The sequence below is a fragment of the Cryptomeria japonica genome, chromosome 3, assembly GCF_030272615.1.
Source record: "Cryptomeria japonica chromosome 3, Sugi_1.0, whole genome shotgun sequence".
NCBI lineage: Eukaryota > Viridiplantae > Streptophyta > Pinopsida > Cupressales > Cupressaceae > Cryptomeria > Cryptomeria japonica.
Window position 1 is genome coordinate 394,968,910 of NC_081407.1, and position 21,166 is coordinate 394,990,075.

Genomic DNA, 21,166 nt, shown 5'->3' on the forward strand with positions numbered 1-21,166 from the left:
ACTCTAAATAGCCTTTTGATGTTACTACTTTTATAGATGCAAAGAAACCTATGACATAGTGTCTCTCATAGCTTCTACCTCAATATGTTCCTCCTCGACATTGTAGTCTACAAGGACTCAAGCAACCATCTCTCTACTTTCTTTAGATATCCTAACCAACAACATTGGCCCTTTATCTTCAAGAGCCCATCACCTTTTGATGCAAATCCTTACATGAGATCTCTCAGGATTCTCAAGCCCCAAGGTTGATGACCTCCTGCCAACACATCTAGGAGATTGAAAGCTCTAAATAGCCTTCAGATACTACTAATTCTTTTTAAATGCAAATAAACCTGTAAGATTGTGTCTCTCATAGCTTCTTCCTCGATATGTTCCTCCTCAGCATTGTGGTCATGTTTCTTCCCAACAATGCCATTTAGCTTCTCATAAACATAGATTTACTCCTCTCCTACCACCCTATAACCACAACGGCAGATGCAGATTACAAGCTTTTTCACTAATACAAGGGTTACTTCAACATTGGATGTTAGGTGTGATCCTAGGGGGAGTACCCTACTTGATCCTCCCAGCCCTTAGCACTCCCCAATGAGCATTATCATATTTTGTATCTATCCCTTCACAATGAAGGATAATGCCACCAATAACTTCACCATTTATAGTCCAAAGTCCAAACAATGATACTTGATGACCTCCAGTTTTCCTCAACATTTGATCTTTAGGATTCTTGTTCCCCTTCTAGGCTACATGTATTCCTGACCACTTTTGTGGGTGGTTCCTTGTTTAGTATTTCTTTGCTTTTATTATTCCCCTTTGTGGGCCTTTCTAAGTTTGTCTTCCTAGAACTTTCTACTATAAATATCTATACTCTTGAGCCCATTAACCTATGTTTGGTCATCTATGGACATTAATATAATTTCTTTCTTTGTAATCTCCAACGCATTTGTTTAAGTTTCAAGCCAATGCTTAGCCTTCATACTCAATCCAACTCCAAAAAAAAAATTCAACGAGGTCATTTTCTAGCCACTACTAACTCTATATCATTGTTTAGAAGTCCTTGACTACATCTACAAGCATTTGTTGAAATAGTAGCTAGCTCGGATACCTATCTATTGTATTTTAATGTTGCCAATGGCAATTAAAATACACATGTATTATCTATTATGTAAATCGAACTTAGGGCTAGGCCCAAATACATGTAACTTGTAATTATATCTTGCTTGGGCAAGACCTATATATAATGTAACTTGTGGATAGGACAGGCCCTATAAATGTAACTTGTAATTTGGTCTGACCCTAATTGGGCGATGTAACTTGTGGTCCTATATTGAATGTAACTTGTAGATAGGGTAGGCCCAATATGTATTTTGAGTGATTATGTAATTGAGCTGGGCCCAAACTCATGTAGCATGTGGTAAAGGAAATCAAGCAATAACGTGTTAATAGGTCAAGACCTATTTGGACGATATACATAATATTATTATTAAATTAACAAGGCAGGCCGACTTGAGACTTGACACCACAAGTCAAGTATATAAGCAAGTCATTTGCATAGCATAATGAATCAATTCACATACAAGGCGAATCATTCTTAAGGCTGTCAACACATGTAATCTGCTCTCGAACATTTGGCGATCTCTCTCTCTCTCTCTCTCTCTCTCTCTCTCAAACATGCTCCTCATCCATTGTGCGAAGCTAATGAAGACTTGCCGTGAGCGAATTTGATGCTGATGATAAGGGCTCCAATATCCATTATCATATAAAGAGGAATTCAGATCTGTTATCTTGCTGGTTGAACAGCAATCTGAGATAAGCACACTTGCCTTGTAATTGCCTACATTTGAGATAATACACATTGTACTTTGTGGCTGGGTTTTTCACCTCCAAGAGGGAGGTTTTCCCAGGGTATTGGTGTGTCTAGTTTTATGTTTTTTTTATTGTTGTTATTGTTCTGTTATAACCTGATTATTTAAGATTAACATCTGATTGCTTAATTAACAGCATTGGCATTACAAGTGTAATCGAAATACTTATTGTTACTTCACTTGTAACAATATCCAAGATGTGAGAACGTGGGGGAAACGTCCCCCACTGCACAGCCAACGCCATTGTGATGCCGCTGAGATTATGGGACATCCCAAGGACTCCCATGAGTCCCTTGACCGTCCAAAGGATGCCTAGGAGTCTCTCATGGCCTCCAATTAGAAACTCCAACTTAAAACAAAAAAGGTGATAAAATTGTGAAAACAACATTTGTAATGAAGGTTTGTAAGGTTTTGGACCCCATGAAGGGTGTTGCACCTCCACCCCGCTAGTTGCTCTACTCGAAGACCTCTGCAAGGGGTGCTACCCCTTGACTTTGTTGGGGGATTCACTTCAAAACCCACGTAAGGGACACTAGCCCTTGACCCCAATGGGAGCTCTGCACATAGACACCGCAAGGGCCAACTAACCCTTGACCCCAATGAGGGCTCTACCCCCACAAGGGCTGCTGCCCCTTGACCCTGTCGGGCCTGTCGGGGGCTCTACACCAAATCCCCAAAACTAAAGTTTCATTTGCATTCTTATACTTATTCTTGGTTTGCTCCCAAAGTTCCAAAAATCTACCCACCATTGTTAATGTTCAAATTTGAATGCAATCATTTTCATGTTTTTAATGTTTAATAGTTTAAACTTTATATAGACAGCATTTCTGTTTTAAGCATAATTAAGTCCTTGTTAACAGAGTTTCTTCAGGACTTATTATTATTAATTGGTGATGTTGCCCATAAATAGAACCACAAAGTAATATGTCTTGTCCAATCTCCAGCACTATGTGGTCTAGTAAATATTCTATTGCACTCATATGTTAAACATCAATTTCTTATATAAAATGTTAAGAGGGTGATGCAATAACCAAGACCACTGAGAAGTAAATTGAGGGTGGGTCCATCAAGCATGACGGTGAAAAGGTTGACCACATGTTCCATACCATTCCAACCAAAAACATTGCAATCCACTACATTGGCCCAATCTTCAATGGTTACTTTCCTGGTATCAATGTTACATAAGTCTACTAAGAAATGTGTGTTGACTTCAACATCTTTTATCATACTGTTGTTAACATCAAAGTTAAACTATTAAAATTACAAATACTGGTGCCCCCTATTATTTCATGGCAAAACTTCACAAGCAAGACAAGATGGAATGTACACCTCGGAAATTGAATTCAATATCAAACAGCAAAGATCTCTGTTTCCTTCGACATGTGATACCCTTGTGGAAAGCAACACTTTTATTTGTTCAAAACTGAAGTATTGTCTTCAACCAGCCATATTCAGTTGTATCTTTCATATGCTCAGAGTAACTTAGAACAGATTATGATCCTTTGTTCAATTAATGGTCAAGTTTCAGAACCATGGCAAAATGATGCAAACACACAGCAAGGTGAAGAATCACAAGTTGACTTAGCACTCTACAAAAACCATCAAAGACAATATGGGGCCCTTCACTTAGTAAATGACCCACACCTTATCTTTTTAGGCTGAATCAAAGTGGCATGAATTGAATCAGCAAAGACACAGCAAGATGAAGAATCAAGATCTACCATGGCATCTACAAAAATTTAGCAAACTGAAAACGAAACATATAGTATATTTTTAATTTGACAAAACACAAATTAGATGGGTATTTTCAAACACTCGCCAGGTTTAAGGAAATGTTTTTACCACATCCTGGATTTTTCCCACGTTCTTTAACTAGTCTGGATTTGGCCCACAGAGAGTTTGATTGGCATGTAATTGCCAGTCTAAAACTAGTCATGTTTTGATCAAGAGCATATTCCCACTCAAAAAGCTTTGTCTTGTGGATCAGTAAAAGCTAAAAGGCTATTAAGACCAGACCCTGGCTGCTGAGAAAAGAAGAGAAAGAATGGATAACAATACCAAAAAACAAGGGCAAATTTAGAATATTACCATTTCTTCGATTTCTGACACTTCTGGACCAGCAATAGCTCCCAACCCAGAATTTCTTTCTCTTTCTATCCTTTCAACTTCAATTTGCTTATTATGAATGTCAGTCTCAAGTAGATCTACTTTACTTGATAACTCATTCATTCTATTGTGTGCATCCTGTAGCAAAGCATCTTTGTTTTTTGACTCTCTGGACAAACGATCTAAGTCAGTCATAATAGCAGCAATCCAATTTTCTAATGCAACCATTAGTGCATGTGTTCTGCTTGCTTGTCTCTCTTCAATGAGCCCATCATACAATCTACATTTTGCCCCCAACCTTTCCAACCATGGTTCAAGCTCTTGTAACTTGGCCTCTTTTCTTTTCATATTTTCCTGTGAAGATAATACATCATCTGTGCATCTTGTAACTTCTTGCCTTAATCGTGAAATCTCAGCATCGCGGCTTTCTAACTGTAACTGCAAACTTTCAACCTCTGCAAGCAGCCCTTCTGAAATCTTACGCAAGTCTTCTAGTCTGTTGACTGTAGCAGAAAGCTTGGCAACAGCCTTGCCACGGGAAGACTCCAGACTCTCCAACGAAGCTTGTTTTTTCTGGATGGCGTTCTCCAGTTCCTTTACTTTACTTGATAAACTCTCCATTTGCACATCTGCTTCATCAAGTGCTTGCATAAGGACTTCTACTTCTGCATTTTGGACACCAGAAAGCATATCAGCAGTGCATTCCAAATACAAATACTTACAAGATTGATAAAAAACCCTCTTAAACAGACAAAAGCAAATAAAGAAAGATTCACCTTGGCTCTTTGTCAGTGCATCATTATGCAGGGATCTAATTTCCTCTTGCATTTTCTCAATACAAGTCTCCTGTACCCTATATTCCTCTACACTAAGCTCCAAAGCATGGCAATTATTCTGTAAAGTTTCAACATTTTTCTCCAACTGACGAATTCTTTCTTTGTTCATATCCCTTTCACATGCAAGACTATTTGCAACAGATTCTATATTCTTTAATTGAATTTGTAGCTCCCCACAAGCCCTTGACTTCTCAGCTTCCCTTTCTTCTGCTTCTTGCTGCAACTGCTGTATATAAGCGCTTAATTCATTCAACTGGCATTTGAATTTCTCAGTTTGAATATTCACACAGTTCTTGGCAGCCAACATCAATTTTTCAGCTATCTCCACACTATCTGTATCTGTAAAACCAACTTGATTTATGGCTTGTGTAGTCTTAGAAAATCCCGATTCCGATCTGTTGTTGCTAAAGGGTGCACTTGACCACCCTTCAGAATTTGTACTATCTTCTACATCCTTGATCTCAACTATCACATTTTGGAATTCTGCCATCACATTATTCAAAGCATCAATAAGGATGCCAATATTCTTGTTCAATGTAACGATCTCATGATCCTTTTCTTTAGTAAGATCCTCAAGACTGTTAACATTCATATTCAAGGTTTTAACTGATTCTGCAAGAGTTACAACTTCCTGCACTGCAAACTGCATCATTTGTAACATGCCTGTAGCTTTCTCATTAAAAGTGGCTGACTGCCCTTCAAATCTCTTTTTGAAAATCTCAACACAATCAATACACCCTTCCAGTTCATGCCCCAGAAAACTTAACTGATCATTAGTCGTCTGTTTCTCACTTGTGCCAAGATGTTCTCTCACCTGGCGTGCATGCTCATCAGGATACAAACCTAAAGTAGACCCACTTGACAAAAACTTCCCCTGTATCCACAACAATTTAAAAACAACATAAATACCAATACTGGAAGATCAATAAACCGGTGTTTGAATATAATTTACTGCTACAGCTTCATATTTTCTTACAAACCCTTGTTTGATCTATTTTTAACAAGGCAGTTATGAAAAAATACATCCACATATAGAGGAAGTGCTTAGACATAGAAATTTAATCTTGGTTTATGATATTTGATACACACACAGATTATTTGACTAAGTGAATCGAATCACCTGCTTGCCTATTTAGATAAATATTCATATATAAATTTAATCTATCAAATCATATTTCCATATGCCTATATTATTTAGACAAGTCATTACATTAAATGCATGATATCGTGTATTAAGCTTGCATGCATAAATTAGCCAAACAGCACTCATCATTAAGAACATCAATTTTTCCAGTCCATGAAATTCTGATTATTATTTTTCTGGATTCAATTGTGTAGATTTTTGTATGCCAGAAATATCCACACAAAAATCTACACAGTTGAATCCAGAAAAATAATAATCAGCACTCATTATGATAAACATTTAAAATCGTGAAAGTTCAGTCTATTAAAATTTACAATAACTGTCCCTGTTTTCCTCATAAGACACATACATGTTCCATTATTATTTATAAACCAAATGTTACCATTTTAGGCTTTTACATTTAAATGGATTAATGTCTAATAGTCCATCATTTCTGTTTAAGGGCAGGATGTTGAGTATCAAATATTGGCAGATATATTCATATTCCCATACACAACAATCTTACAAATAAGAAAAGCAATGTTGCCAACTAAAACTACATATGGAGGGTGAAATTAAGTAGATAACCAGCAAATCATTGGATATTTGATTTCAAATATGACACAAAGAACACCATACTGCAAGAAAAACAATTTCACAGAATTTCAATCATAAAAGTGGAATATAGGAAATATCAATTAGTGTAGAAAGATATTAAATTGGAAAGGATTTTGATAATACAAAAAAACTATTGGATGAAGAAACCTCGTAAATTGAGTGCTGCCACTGCAATAACTTTCTATAAATTAACCCAAATTAATTGGAAAATCAATTATGGAAAATTGAGAATGTTAGCCTCAAGGAGAAATCCATCATAAGGCTTTATGAAGCTCAATTTTGATGAAACTTCTAGGGGAAATCTAGGGCAACCGGGTGCCAGTGCCTAGTTCAAGATCCGAGTTTCCAATCCTGGTACTGGTTGGGTTCAGGTTTGCCAATTTGGTTCACAGATTCAGCCCTAAATAAATTTAGGGGTTAGGTTCATTTGGGTTCGTCAGTATGAAAACATAGAAAGTAATAAATATATACAAATTTAAAACATAAAATCAAGAAGATTAGACAAATATACATATTTTTAATATATAATACTATTTATAAGCCTTATACAATACTGATAGAATTCATATATATTATAACAATATAATAATATAATAACAACGGAAGTTAATATTAATATATATTATTAATTTTAATAATCAATTAACATACATAACTATTAAATGTTTATTATTAACAATAATTACTGCTAGTATTAGTAACTTGTTTAGCTTATTCACAATACCTAATCTTTAACCATATACATTCCTATCAAATACCCATAGTTTTTCTAGCTAGGCACCTAGGGTATTCCGTGGCTATATGTTCAACTATGATATACCTATTTTTTATAAACACTTCAATATTTCTAGACCTGCAAAATAGAAAGACAAAAAAGGTGAGAGACGAACAAACACAAACAAGAAAAAGAGATTTTTCAAATATTTTAAAAGCGATTCACAAAGGAAAAGTGGCAGATTCATTGCAGCAGCAGCATAAAACATCAAGAAATTTGTGATAGGTTCAACTAGGCTCATCCCTGACAAAACAATTGTGCTCTTCCAAATACCCTACACGGACCTTGCTACAAACTGAACCCAGATCCATATCCAAGCTAGATTAGACCCAAACCTACAGAGCGGTAACATAGTCTAGTCAAAGGAGCTACCAACAACTAGGTAATAAATAATAGCTTATCAAAGGCATGCAAATTGAGTGAAATATTTGAGGAAAGGAATTTATCCACTATTTCAAGAAATGCAACAAGGCAGTGTAAATACCTCAATTAAATGCACAAATAATAAATCTAAAAATACTCCTGCAAAAAATATTTTCATATTTGTTTTTGTAAGATTTGGCTATGAAGGTAGCCACCCAAGATCTAGAGGCCAAATGGAAAGCACAATAACAAGAGAGAAACAATGAGATAAGAATAAACTGTATTCCTATCAATGACGCAAAAGAATCAATCAGCTGGATTGAATTGGAATGAATGAATAGAATTGTACATAGGAGACCCCTTGGTTAAATAGGCGAAGGCGAGAACATAGGAGTGCATAAGATTATGACGAGTCTCATAATCTCATGATATGAGACAAAAGTGATAACCTAATAACCTATCATCCCACCTAAGGTGGAAAAGTGATAGTGTGATAACACCACTAAAGGTCGATACACCAACCTAAGGTGGAAAAGTGAAAGCACAAAAGATGGATGTGATAATGTGATAAAAGCACTAAAAGTGGAGACACCACATAAAGTGGAATGTGATAACATGGTAACACCACCTAAAGTGGAGATGCTCCCAAAAGCTCCTGTGTGGTCCCTAAGTAAGCTTAAGTGATGTGTAATTAGGACCTAGGTGAAGAATAACCAAGGTAAAATACCTTAATTACACCAACAGTTTTATATTGTTTAAAATATTTGTTTTATATTGTTTTCCAAGAGGACAATACCATAGCCCCAAAACCTCTATCCCCAATGGCATTTTGAGTAAGACAACACAAGGGATATCCCCTAGCCACCCCTAGAAATTGGCAAATGTTCAAAACAATTCAGAAACATGTCTCTTGAACATCACAATGATAGCCAAACTTTCTTGACAGCTCATCAACATTTATAATGTTTTTTTAATCCTTCCTAACTTAGAACTAGCAATTGCACCTTGGTGTGCAATGGGTACACCGAAGAGGTGTGCAAGGTCAATTAGGGAAATTTTGGCATTTTTTTGCATACATTTATGTAGTATTATAGGTTAGTTGGTAGCCCAAGAACCAAGAACAACTATAGGGGGCAAGAGTGAAAGAGAGAGGGGTAAGGAGATAGAGATAGAGAGGAAGATAGGGACAGAGATGGAGATGGAAGATATATTTATATATGGAGAGGGAGAGAGAGGGAAATAATGACAGAGGGAGAGAAAGAAAGATAAAGTTAGAGATAGGAAGTGATATTTACAGAGAGGGAGTGATTAGGAGTAGAGAGAGATAAGGAGATAATAAGATGGAGATAGAGGAAGATATAGAGAGATAGAGATAGAGAGTCAAAAAGTTATAATGTAGAGGTATAGGGAGAGAGAGAGAGAGAGAGAGAGAGAGAGAGAGATGTGTAGGGATAGAGATGGAGAGAAGATAATATAGGTAGAGGTGAAGATAGAATGAGAGAGAAAGATGATAGAGATGGAGAGAAGAATATATAGGTAGAGATGAAGATAGAATGAGAGAGAGATGAAAAAAATAGAAAGAGAGATAGAGATAGAAAGATAGATAAGGATATATGGAGGAAGGGAGGGAGGAAAATTTGGGGGGGGGGGAGAGAGAGAGGGAGAGAGAGGTATACATCTATATAGTAGGAGAGAGAGTGAATAAGAGAGAGAAACATAGAGATAATGAGATAAACATAATGAGGGGGAGGGGGCAGAGAGAGGGAGCTAGAGAGGGAGGGGGTAAGAGTGAGGGAAAGAATGTGATAGAGACAAGTAATAGAGAGAGAGGTGTTATGAGAGAGGGAGATAATTAGAGAAGGGGAATGATAGAGCAATAGAAACAGAGATAAAGATAGGGAGGAGAAACAAGGAGTGTGTATGTGTGTGTGTGTGTGTGTGTGTGTGTGTGTGAGAGAGAGAGAGAGAGAGAGAGAGAGAGAGGAAGCGATATAATGAGGGAGCAAGAGTGAGATAAATGAGGTGATAGAGACAAGTAATAGAGAGAGGGGAAGAGGGAGAGGGTGTGAGATAGAGATAGAGATAGGAAGTGTGTGTGGGAGTGAGAGAGAGGAGAGAAAGAGAGGAGAGAAATAAAGAGATATAGATAGAAGGAGAGATTGAGAGAGAGAGAGAGAGAGAGAGAGATGAAACATCATTTGATAAATGGAATATTGATTGACCCAATGTACTACACAAATTTATGTAAAAGATAGACCAAGATTTTCTCTAATTAATATATTATAGTTATTTATTTATGTAATATACTTATATAATACAGTTATTGACAATATATTATTATGATATATAATATATATCATTTATAACTTTTTTTTATAATTATTAACATATTAATTTTATAATAAGTATATTATAGATAATATTAGTTTATAATATAATCGTTAATAATATAGAACTATAATTATATTATTGATCATATATAATATACATATTATTAAATTATATATATTAATATTATAGTTAGTAATTATAAAACCATAATAGATTGTATATTACTATATAATAAGATATAATAATATTTATACATTAATATTGTACAGGGAGAGGGAGGGGGATAGGTAGATGTGGAGAGAGGGAGAGAAGTAGGTAGAGGGGGAGAGAGGGTGAGATAGAGAAAAGGGTGAGAGAAAAGTTGATGAGATACAAACAGAGTAAATAAGAGAGATAGAGTTAATGAGATATTGATGGAGAGGGAGAGGGAGAGATGCAAAGCTAGAGATAGAGAGGGCAAGAGTGAGAGATAAAGATGGTGATAGAGATAAGTAATAGAGAGAAAGATAAAGATAGAGATAGAGAGGGGGGAGAGATAAAAAGATTAAAATGGTGATACATGCTTTAAATGATGCTTTAAAAGACTTTAAAAAAATAGATTGGGTGAAGAAAGCAACGGATAAATCAAGAGACATACACTTGTTTGTATGTAACCATCACACTTCACTTGCATTATTCCAAATTTATTCAAAAAAAGAATCCCTCAAACCTGTTGAGACTAGTTATGCTAACTATTTTATTTTACTAGAGAGGATGCTGGAGGTACAAGATGCTCCAAGTTTACTACATATTGAGGGCAGGAAAGGAATGCACCCTGATTTCCAGTGGGCGATCTATGAAAAACTAGTGTCTACACCACTCAGCCATGCTTAACAGAAGCTGCTAGCAGTCCGAAGACGGTGGACAGGTCTGAACTACTCTCAACCAGTCAATACTACAATCAGCACATGCATACAGCTACGATCTATCTCACCAGCAGATACATATTGTTTGCAGACCGATAGGGACAGTATGGAAATCTTTATGAGATTCACTAAATGACTGCTAATGCTATAAATTCCAATCTGCAACTTCGTCTTGTGCACTTTTTTGGTTTCAATCCAAATCTACAGATCAATTGAAGGATCTTTAGTATAAAACACATTCATTAACAGCGGTTCATATGTTGGGAATCCCCTGTCACTAAATGACTGCTAATGCTTTAAATTCCAATCTGCAACTTCGTCTTGTGCACTTTTTTGGTTTCAATCCAAATCTACAGATCAATTGAAGGATCTTTAGTATAAAACACATTCATTAACAGCGGTTCATATGTTGGGAATCCCCTGTCACTAAATGACTGCTAATGCTATAAATTCCAATCTGCAACTTCGTCTTGTGCACTTTTTTGGTTTCAATCCAAATCTACAGATCAATTGAAGGATCTTTAGTATAAAACACATTCATTAACAGCGGTTCATATGTTGGGAATCCCCTGTGCTTTCATCACATTTGATTGAGCAAATCAAAAACTTTAGATCCAAGGAGAGAAGACATAACAATTATATTTCCACTCACATTTCCAAAATTTATATTTGGGAATATTATTGACAAATTTCTTTTCCAGTATTTACAAATGCAGTTTGGCTTTATCTACACATATGACATAGAGCCATGCTAATTTGGCAATTCTCAAAGATCATAAACTAGAATGGGAAAATGTTGGCACAAAACAGGTTACATTTATAATCCAAATCTAAAGATTGAATAAAATTAATAACAAACAATGCATGCATTAAACACAAGAAAAAATATCAATCAATTAAATCATTAAGTAAACAGATGTACAGCAAGCTTCAGCTCAGCAGGCAGAAAGGCACAAACAGATAAACTATTACCTGCATCAAACATCCCAGCCTCTTAAAATACCTCTGGAGGCAAGATTGAGACCAAAACATGGTGCAAAGTCAAGCACTCATGGAAAAAAAATAAAATAAAACATAAGAAGCACAAGTAAAAATAGAATTAAGGCACATGTAATTCTTAATAAGGCCAAGAAGAAAACAATCCAAACTCAAACTCTCAAAGACCACAAAGAATTTCTCAATGGCTATACAGCTACATGAAGCATTCAATTAGATCAATCATTACAGACAAATGAAGCAAGTAATAAGACATTACCTCCTCATGCAGTTTTATTAACCGGCTAGTCATCTTTGAACCTTTTGAACTTGCAAGCTGACTCAAGATCTTTTGCAAGGTATCCTCCAAATTTTTCAAAAGTTCCAGCTTCTTGAAAAAATCATTAGCCATAAGCTGCAGTAAATAATCATGTTCTTTCCTCAAATGTTCAAGTTCGGTACCTAAATTTAATAGGGCCGAATTCTGATTATTAGCTCTGCCTAATTCCTCATTCATGTCTTCTGCATGAACAGCTAGAGCATGCTCAAGATGGAGTACGGCATCATTCTTTGCAGATTCAGCAGCATTCTTTTCTATCTTCAACATGGAGACTTCACTTTGTGCTTTTGTTAATTCATCCTCTAGACTCTCCATTCTTTCGTTGACTTCATCCAACTCTGCAGCCAGTAATTCTGCTGCTTTTCTCAACCTCTGAACTTCTTGTTCAGAAGACTCTGTCTTAAGTTCTAATTCTTGAGATTTCTTAATGAGCGATTCGATCTCCTTCACTGGGTCACTAAATTCAGTTTCATGACTGGCATCTAACACAGTCATTATTCTTTGCAGCATTACTTTGCTTTCATGCAAAGATTCTTCTAATTCCGTGCTATAGTTCCTCAAAGAAATTGCTTCGGATTCCAGTATCTTGAAATTGTCAAGTTTACTTGAGAGATCTCTAATTTGGAATTCACGCACCTGAAGCTCGCTTTTTAAGTGTTCAAGTTCTGCTAATTTTTCATCCATGGTCTGCTTCAAGCTGTCACGTTGTTGAACTACACCCTTGCCCTTTTTCACTGCAATACTCAGTTTATCCTTGGTAGATGTCAGTTTCTGTTCTGACTGCTCAAGCTGTATTTGCAGTGCATCTCTTTGGTTCTTCAAAGCCTCTGTTTCTCCTGAAAATACTCTGCATTTTTCTAGGAGATTATCTCGCTCGCTCTTATATGATGCCACTGTTGATGTAGCTTCTTCTAGCTTCCTACCCATTTGCAATACTTCTTGTTCTTTTTCATCTAATGCCTCCTGAAGACTCAAGACCTCTGCTGCATTGGATGCCAGAACATCTGTGTGTGAAGGCTCCTCCTGATTAGTTTCCTTATGCGTCTCTGCTAATTCAGAGAAAGTCTTGAACTTGTGTATGAGATTCATCAGACATCCTTCCAAGTGTCCACTGCTGGAACTGCGAGGAAGATTAATAATATCTTCATGCTGCAATGCTTCTTCAATCATATCTATTAATCTGTTCAGCATAGCTTCTGTGTCAGCTTTGGCAGCTTTCAAATTAGATTCTTGCTCAGCAACCATAGCCTGTAACTCAGCAAGATCATTGTATAACGTTTCTTTTTCAGATGTATCCTTAGCCACTTGCTCCATCAGACATTCATGTTTGCATGTAAGCTCCTCAAAGGTTTTCAAAAGAAGTTCTTTCTCCTGTTTTACTGTTGAAAGGTGCGTCTCAAGATTAAATGCATTCCTCTGTGATTCATCAAGCTCAATGGAAAGCGAATCAGCAGCACTTTGAACATTTCCAATCTGAAGTTGGGCATTAGCTACATCCTGTTGAACCTGATTCAAAGCTCTGCCAAGCCACTCAATTCGATCCTCTGGTTCCATTGATCTTACTGGAAGGGGCATCTGGGCATTGTCCAACACCTCCTCCCACCTCTGAATAAGTTGATTCCTTTCCAATAGAGATTGCTCCAACATATCAGACTGCTCAGCCAGATTTAAGTACTTGTGCTGGAGTTCTTCATGTCTCCTCCTCAAGTCTTCAATCACTTCATTTCGACTTGAGTTGAAAGTGTCTAATTGTGAATTTGGTGACTGAAAACTCATGTCACCTCTATCATCCCTTTCAGACATTTCCTGATCCAAATTTTTAAGTAGAGGAGCACTTTCAATAGAACATGATCTTACCAGCCACTCTATTTTTTCGGTGATTTCCTTGTAGTGAAATTCCTCTGGCAAATTCAGTTCCTCCAGAATTTCTTCTATTTTTTGAAGAACAGAATCCTTCTGTAAAAATGATTCCCGAAGAGCAGTTGCTGAATTTCGGATATATGCTAATTCTGATTCTAACGCCTCAACACGTTCACCGGCCTCTCCATATGATTTAAGCTTTGTCTCAGCCTCCTGCAATGCAGCATTTTTAAACTGCAATTCTTGCCAACACCTTTCCAATTCATCTGACTTCCCAGCCAAAGATTGTTTAAGTGCATCACGTTGCTGAACCAAGCCCTTACCTTTAGATACAGCCATGCTAAGCTTCTCTCTCACAGATGATAATTTTTGCTCTGTCTGCTCAAGCTCCAGTAGTCGCTTATTCCTATCCAAGCTCACTGACTTAAGATCCTCTTCTGTTTTATGGAGTAACTCTTTCAGAGTTTTTATCTCTTCTTCATGTTGAGATTTTGCTGACTCAATTTCATTAATTCTCTCCTGTAGCCGAGTCAGTTCCATCTCCTTGCAACTGAAAGCTTCTTTAATTGCAACATCCAAAGGCATTTTTATTATATCCCTCAAAGCACTATCAGATTGTGGGACCAACTCTGCTAGGCATCTCTTGAATAGATTTTGTTGTTCAACAGAAGTCTTATACTTTTCAATAAGCAAAAACAGATGAGATTCCAGATGATAAATTTGTTGCATGTTTGGATCAGTTACTATGACTTCATCTTGAATGAGCTCATCAACAACAGAAATAAACTTTTCTGATATTGAATTCAAATGCCCATTCAATTGGTTGTGCACCTCTGAAATAGTTTTCAATGCTTCTTCCTCTTCTGTCAATGCTCTTTTAACAGCAACCAACTCACAAGATAATGCATCTTTTTCTGCAGAGAGGTGAGATATCTGAGAGACCATATGCACACATCTCTCTTCAATTGCTGCACACTTAACACAGTTCTCATTTTCAATACACTTTTTAGACAACTCTAAACACCTGGCCTCGAGTTCTTCAATATGTTGGTTCTTAACTGATAAAGCAGACTCAAGCTCACTAGCTGTTCTTTCAAACTGTAATCTTTCTTCCAGCTTTTCATGCAACTGTCCAACTAATTTATCCAACTTATCGGCCATGAGATCAAATGCGAGGGCAGAATGTGCATCCTCTTCAGCTTCTATGGTATCGATTTGTTGCAGATGACCAGTCATCTGTTTATTTTCCATAGTCAACTTTTCTTGTGGTTCAATCAGCTTCCCAAGTCTCTTGTGAATATTAAGGAGTTCTCTAACAAGTGACTCTCTTTCTAGTTGAATAGTTTCAAATTTCTGGGTGAGGTTTTCAAATGATCTTTGCATCTGCAAACTCTCCTGACGACTGGAATCAAGTTCTGCCTCCAGATTTCTCAATTCGTTGATTTTTTCTATGGTGGCATTTACAATGGTAGTAAGGCGGAAATCAACACTTGGGGGATCTGATTCATCACAAGTGGAGTTCATTGAGGCAACTTGGATGGATTGTTCTAGATTTTGTGCAGCAAAAAGCATTGCAAACACATAGGAACTTCTTTCTGCCTCTAACAGAGAAGTCTGCTCAACAAAACCTTTTTGCATAGTTTCCAACTGGTTCTGGAATGCCACTGACTCCTCATTGGCATGTTTTTGCAGATCATTTAGTTGAATATTCAAATTCTCAATTTGAGAAGCATCTAACAATGCGTGTTCCATGAGCTGTGCATTCTTCTCTGTCAAAGTTGCCAGAACCTCATCCTGCTCAAGCCTTTTTTCCTTCATCACATTGACATCAACCTCTAGCTGCCGCAAACAAGCTTCCAAATATCCTTTATGTTGCTGTTCTTCCATGATCTGTTGCTGAATGCTATCTGTGTCCTTGTCAACCTGATTCAGAGTGGTTCTTAAATGTACTAAATTATCCTCTACTTCCCTAAGGTGTTGTATTACAAAACTTGCATCCTGCTTAGGCACATGATCTGCCTTTTCAGAGGATTGCTGAGAAGTATCATCAGTTTCCGTCATAGGCTCTGCTTCCAGTATCACATCATCATATTGTGACTTGGCCTCGAAAGCACGAATCAGTTTTGAAATACCAGCAGGAGCCCTGCGGCTCCCCTTGTTTAAGTTAGTTTGATCATGAATCATTTCCTGGACTAATTTCTGAAGCTTTTCTGAAGTCGATACAGCCTCAAACAGGCATGCCTTCAGAACTAATACCTTATCATCATCCTCTGAATTTTGCTTCGTGACCCATTGCTCCAAGCCCCCAATTTTATTGTCCAGTGTAGTTTTCTCCACTTTATTTAATACATCTAATTCTTTTAACTGAATCCTGCATGAGTCAAGATCTGTTGCAAGCTTTTCCTTCTCTTTCTCTACTTCCAGTAATTGATAATGTAGAGTTTCCTTAGCTTCTGCAGAAGCACGGAGCTGACTTTTCAGTATGTCAATCTCAGCATCTGACTTTTCCCTGTGTGTTTCCAAATCCAAAACCTTTTGTAAAGCCAATTCATATTGATGTTGTAAAACTGAATTATCCTGTTGCATTCGCTCCATCTCATTATTTGCATTATGTAAATCTTGCATCAAATTAGCACGTTCATCTTGCAATTGTTCTTGTAGCCTGTTTATCTCACCTGCAGATTGCACTCTGATACCTTCCAGCGACTGCAGTTGCTGCTCTAATGATCCATAAGCATTCTTCATTTGTTCCCATTCACTTGCCACTTCTCTAGTATGTTGACTTAATTGTTTTGCCATTTGCAGCAAACTTTCAAATTGTGCTTCCCATTCATGAATTCTATCCAGATCAATTAGCTGCTCATTGTCCCTTGTCAACTCCTGAGAAACATTAGTGAATAGAATATTAACAGGATCATTACCTACCTCTTCCAAATTTGTCTCTCCTTTAGGTTTTTGTATAGCTACAAGCTCTTTGTAAGCCCGAGCCAATTCTTCATAGAAAATGAATAAGTGCTTCTCTTTTCGTTTCATGTTGGATGTGAGTCGGATTTTATCTTGCTTCAACTCCTCTACTTGTTTCTCACATGCATGCAATTCAAGTAGCAGTTTTCTATTTTCTTCACCAAGATGATTTTTTTCATCTTCAAGATTTTCTTGCAGACCAGCTTTAGAGCTGACTTGCTTGAGTTCATCTTTTGTCAAACAAAGATCCCGAACTAATTCTTCTTTCTCATTATTTATTTTTGCCACATATCCACTGAACTCATCCAGTTCAGCCATCAGTCTAAATTTATCTTCAATTATTTGATGCAACTGATTTTTAAGCTGACATGTCTGTGCCCTAAGTTGCTCTGTCTGCTCTCTAGTGAAAACAACCTCATCTTTTAATATTTGTTTTTCCAGTAGCTCATTGCTTGCATGCAACTCATACCGTTCTTCAGGGTTTACCAGACATTTTTTCCCTTTATGCTCCATATCAATCAGTGCTCTCATCTCATCTATGTTCTGAGCCACTTCCTGGCAATTAATTTCAAACTCCATCCGAACATTGGCCTGTTCATTTAGTTTCAGCAAAAGCTCATCTTTTTCATCACCAGCCAACTGCAACTGGTATCTCAGACTTTCCAATTCATCAAGATATTCTTCTTTTCTCACCTTGGCCTCCTCTACAAATTTCTCTATCTCATTAATAAGGGACAGTTCATAATAATGAGTATCTTCAGTCTGTTCTGTCTCTTTAAAACTTGCTGATTCTGCCTGAATTACCATTTGGTGTACTTTTCTTAATTGAGACAAAGCAAGAAATTTTTCTGATTCCAGTGACTGTAACTTTTGCTGCAAAGTCACTAATTTAAGTTCAGTTTGACTCTCTGACACCGTCAAAGCACTCTGGGAAGCCTGAAGTTCATCCAGTGTTAGTAATCTTTCCTTTATAACATTTTCCATCTCAATATCTGCTGCCTCTATATGACCATGAAATTCTCCTCTATCTTCGTGAAGCTTCTGCTCGGCAATTTCCAGCTCATTTGAAATAAATGCCTTTCCTTCAGTTTCGGATTGAAATTGAGTCCTGAATTCTCCCAAGGCAGAAGCAATTTCTGACTTCTCCCTCTCCATGTCACCAAGTGCCTGCTTTAATTGCTTCATTTCTGTAATCAGTTTTGCATTTTCCTCAGCCAATCCTTTATTGGCACTTTGCTCTGATCTCAGAAAATATTCTTGCTCCTGGGCCGCATGCAATATTTGTGTAGTGGCTTCAAAACTTGTTTTAAGAGTGAAGTTCTCATCCCTTATGCCTGAAAGTACCTCCTCCAAATGCAATCTATCTTGCATAAGTTGCTCCTTTTCAAGCTGGCTGGATCTATTTTTCTCTGTAAGCTGAATAGTGTCTTCACGTGCTTGCATAAGAGCCTCCTTACAAGCAGCAATTTCAGACAAAAGGCCGTCATTATCAGGAAGACCTGACTTGATTTCTGGCCCAAAACTTTCTATTTTAATATTCTTTTCTTCACCAGTTGATGGATGACATGGAGAAGAAACATCAAATGCTCTTTCATATTCTAAAACCTTGTGTTTCTCACCTTCTGACAGATGCAAAAGCTTCACTTCAGGTGGTTTCTTATCACAAGCTGATGACATCACTAGAGAATCACCAGTGTCAACCTGGGTTGCTTGCAGCAAACCTTCATCTCTACTTCCTTGCTGATACACCTCTGGGGAGACAACATCCTGCACCGGCCCTACCGAGCACAAAATGAGAATATAATTATACACCCAAATTCATCACAACTTCTAACACACTTACAGTACAATAGCAAGCAAATAAGTCAAGCACAAACACATTTTCCTTAAAGAAAAAAATATGTGGAATCTATAGCTGTAAATGATACCCATCTTACATGAATGGCTAGCCTTCCTGGATGTAAGGTTTCATTGACATGACTGCTTTTCTCCTTAACGACGCTGGCATCTTGGTCTTCTCCAAAAGTGCCTTCCACTGAGGATTTACAATATGTACCCTGAAGAACATCAGAAGTGGAATTCCCCATTTCATCATTAAATTTTATTTCCACAGGTTTATAAGGGTTTTGTTCAAGTTCAGTATAACCAGCAGGTGCACTTTCTGCATTTAAAATGGGGGCCCCATCAGACATGTGGCTATGATGCCCAACTGCCTCCATGCTTGAATTTCCCTGTCCGTCGTCAATTTGGAGCTTTTCTTTCTGAACTCCTTCAGCTGAACAAACCACATCAGTTGATTCAACGATTGAAAAAACCTCACCCATGGAAAGCCCATCTCTATCCGACCCCATGCTATCCTCATCCCTTGACTCTTCTACCCCGCCCGAAGCTGGTTCCAGTGTATTGGAATTCTCGCTACATTGATCTTGTATTGAAGGAACACTAGCCACCAGATCCAAATCAGGCTTCTGTCCAGGATCTGCATCATTTTGCACATGTGTTGAATGCTCCATGTGAGCTATAGATCTATCGGACGTTTTGGAACGGCCTCCTTTAGATTGTTTCTTGTCCCTGAATTCCTGAAGCTGCAACTACCTAAATACTTCAGAACCCAAATATGTAAATAACAGAAATGAAAAACCAATTTACAGAAAGATCAAAGGGGCATCTACACATGATAAAGACAATGAACAACAAAAACTCAAAAAGAAAGCATCTTGCTGTATATCAAAGGTTCCAGCAAATTGAAAAAGGAATTTGATGAACTCCGAAATGAATTAGATCTTGAAGCAGAAACATTAATTAATGGACGAAAACACAAACCATCAATGTATTAGAAATATCATGTTTTGAGAATCGTCTGCATTTTATTATTGATTGATGTTATATAGTGGTTAATCTTGCTAATTTCAATTCCACCAGTTCGATCTTGCGATAACTGCTAATGGAACGCTCGAGCTCGTGAGAGATGAACCACTACTCGAGAAAGATGAGTCATGAAGATTGGCTCGATATTTTAAAAACATCAGTTGACTCCCCACAAATGATATTGCATTACTATAGAACGCAAAAACCCCAAAAGCGTATAAAAGAACTGCACTAGAGGATTGTGTCAGTATTTACAAATCGTACAAGGGAAAAAAAACATACCCTTCTTCTACCAGCAGCTAGCAGATTATCTTTGGTTTTGTTCTTATCCATAGCTTCGGTATGCTGCTTCAGCCGCCCACCTCATAGATGAAACAAGGCGCCAGATCATTGAACGGTTACGTTTAACAGGTCTTCTGCTCACACACCCACCAATTAATCAATCTCGAGAGCTCATCTTATATCAGTTGTACAATCAATGTCGACACTGGACGCTCAGATCACAAAGAAAATTTAGTATATGCACCATAAAATTAAATCTTGCAATGTTTTTGATAGGGGATTTCAAAATTAAATTGTGGGTGAAATTTTCCCTAAGACCTTGACCTTGGGAAATTCATACAGAAGGGCAAGATTAACAGGAATCACACACAAAACCATTATGGGTGGATTAAAAAAACAGTCGATCGATCGGATCTTAAGAAACAAAATTATGTGATGTGAGAGGTCATGAGACCAATACTCACCTGATACAACAGAGCCGTTTAATTAACCTGCAACGGCCTTCAGATCGGTCTGCGTTTATCTACCCCTTCCGCCTTGTTCGATTTCCTTTACAGTGTACTTTGATTAACTTAGTATTTTTATTCTTTTCTAGGTGGGATTTTAATTTTAAAGGGGAGAATGGGTGGGGTCGCTGGAGTTCGATCTCGGGTTGGAAATATACGTTAGGGAAGTTGGAATAAACAATAATCAAAGCAATGAAAGACGTGAAAATTCAAAGAGAAAAGAAGGGTTTTTTAAATGAAGCAAATGATTAAGACGATGATAAACCAATTTCTTGTTTTATCTTTGACACATGCAAAAGCTATTGACTCGCTATTATTGATATAGTTAAAAAAATTACTTTGTATATATTTCTATTTCTAATTAGCTTTTATAGAGTTTATTTTGGCTATATTTATATTATTTTTTCAATTTAATATAGAGGAGAAGATCTAATAGTTGTTTCAACATTTTT

The 21,166-nt window shown here is 37.1% G+C and overlaps 1 protein-coding gene across 3 annotated transcripts in view; it reads right to left on the minus strand.

The window, feature by feature from the left end:
• The window catches only part of LOC131047936 (trans-Golgi network-localized SYP41-interacting protein 1), a 41,021-nt gene extending 20,135 nt beyond the window's left edge, over window positions 1-20,886 (minus strand). The window contains exons 1-6 of one of the 3 annotated variants that reach the window (XM_057981749.2): window positions 20,673-20,886; window positions 20,209-20,342; window positions 18,996-19,643; window positions 12,175-18,825; window positions 4,745-5,678; window positions 3,951-4,633 (exon numbers count right to left, since the gene is read on the minus strand). In XM_057981749.2, coding sequence (XP_057837732.2) covers window positions 3,951-4,633; window positions 4,745-5,678; window positions 12,175-18,825; window positions 18,996-19,643; window positions 20,209-20,259 — 8,967 coding nt within the window. In that variant the 5' untranslated portion in view covers window positions 20,260-20,342; window positions 20,673-20,886. Of the gene's footprint in view, window positions 1-3,950; window positions 4,634-4,744; window positions 5,679-12,174; window positions 18,837-18,995; window positions 19,654-20,208; window positions 20,414-20,672 lie in introns of those variants that run through there. The other 2 variants (XM_057981750.2, XM_057981751.2) reach the window with 2 other exon arrangements.
• Between the last annotated feature and the right edge of the window lie 280 nt (window positions 20,887-21,166).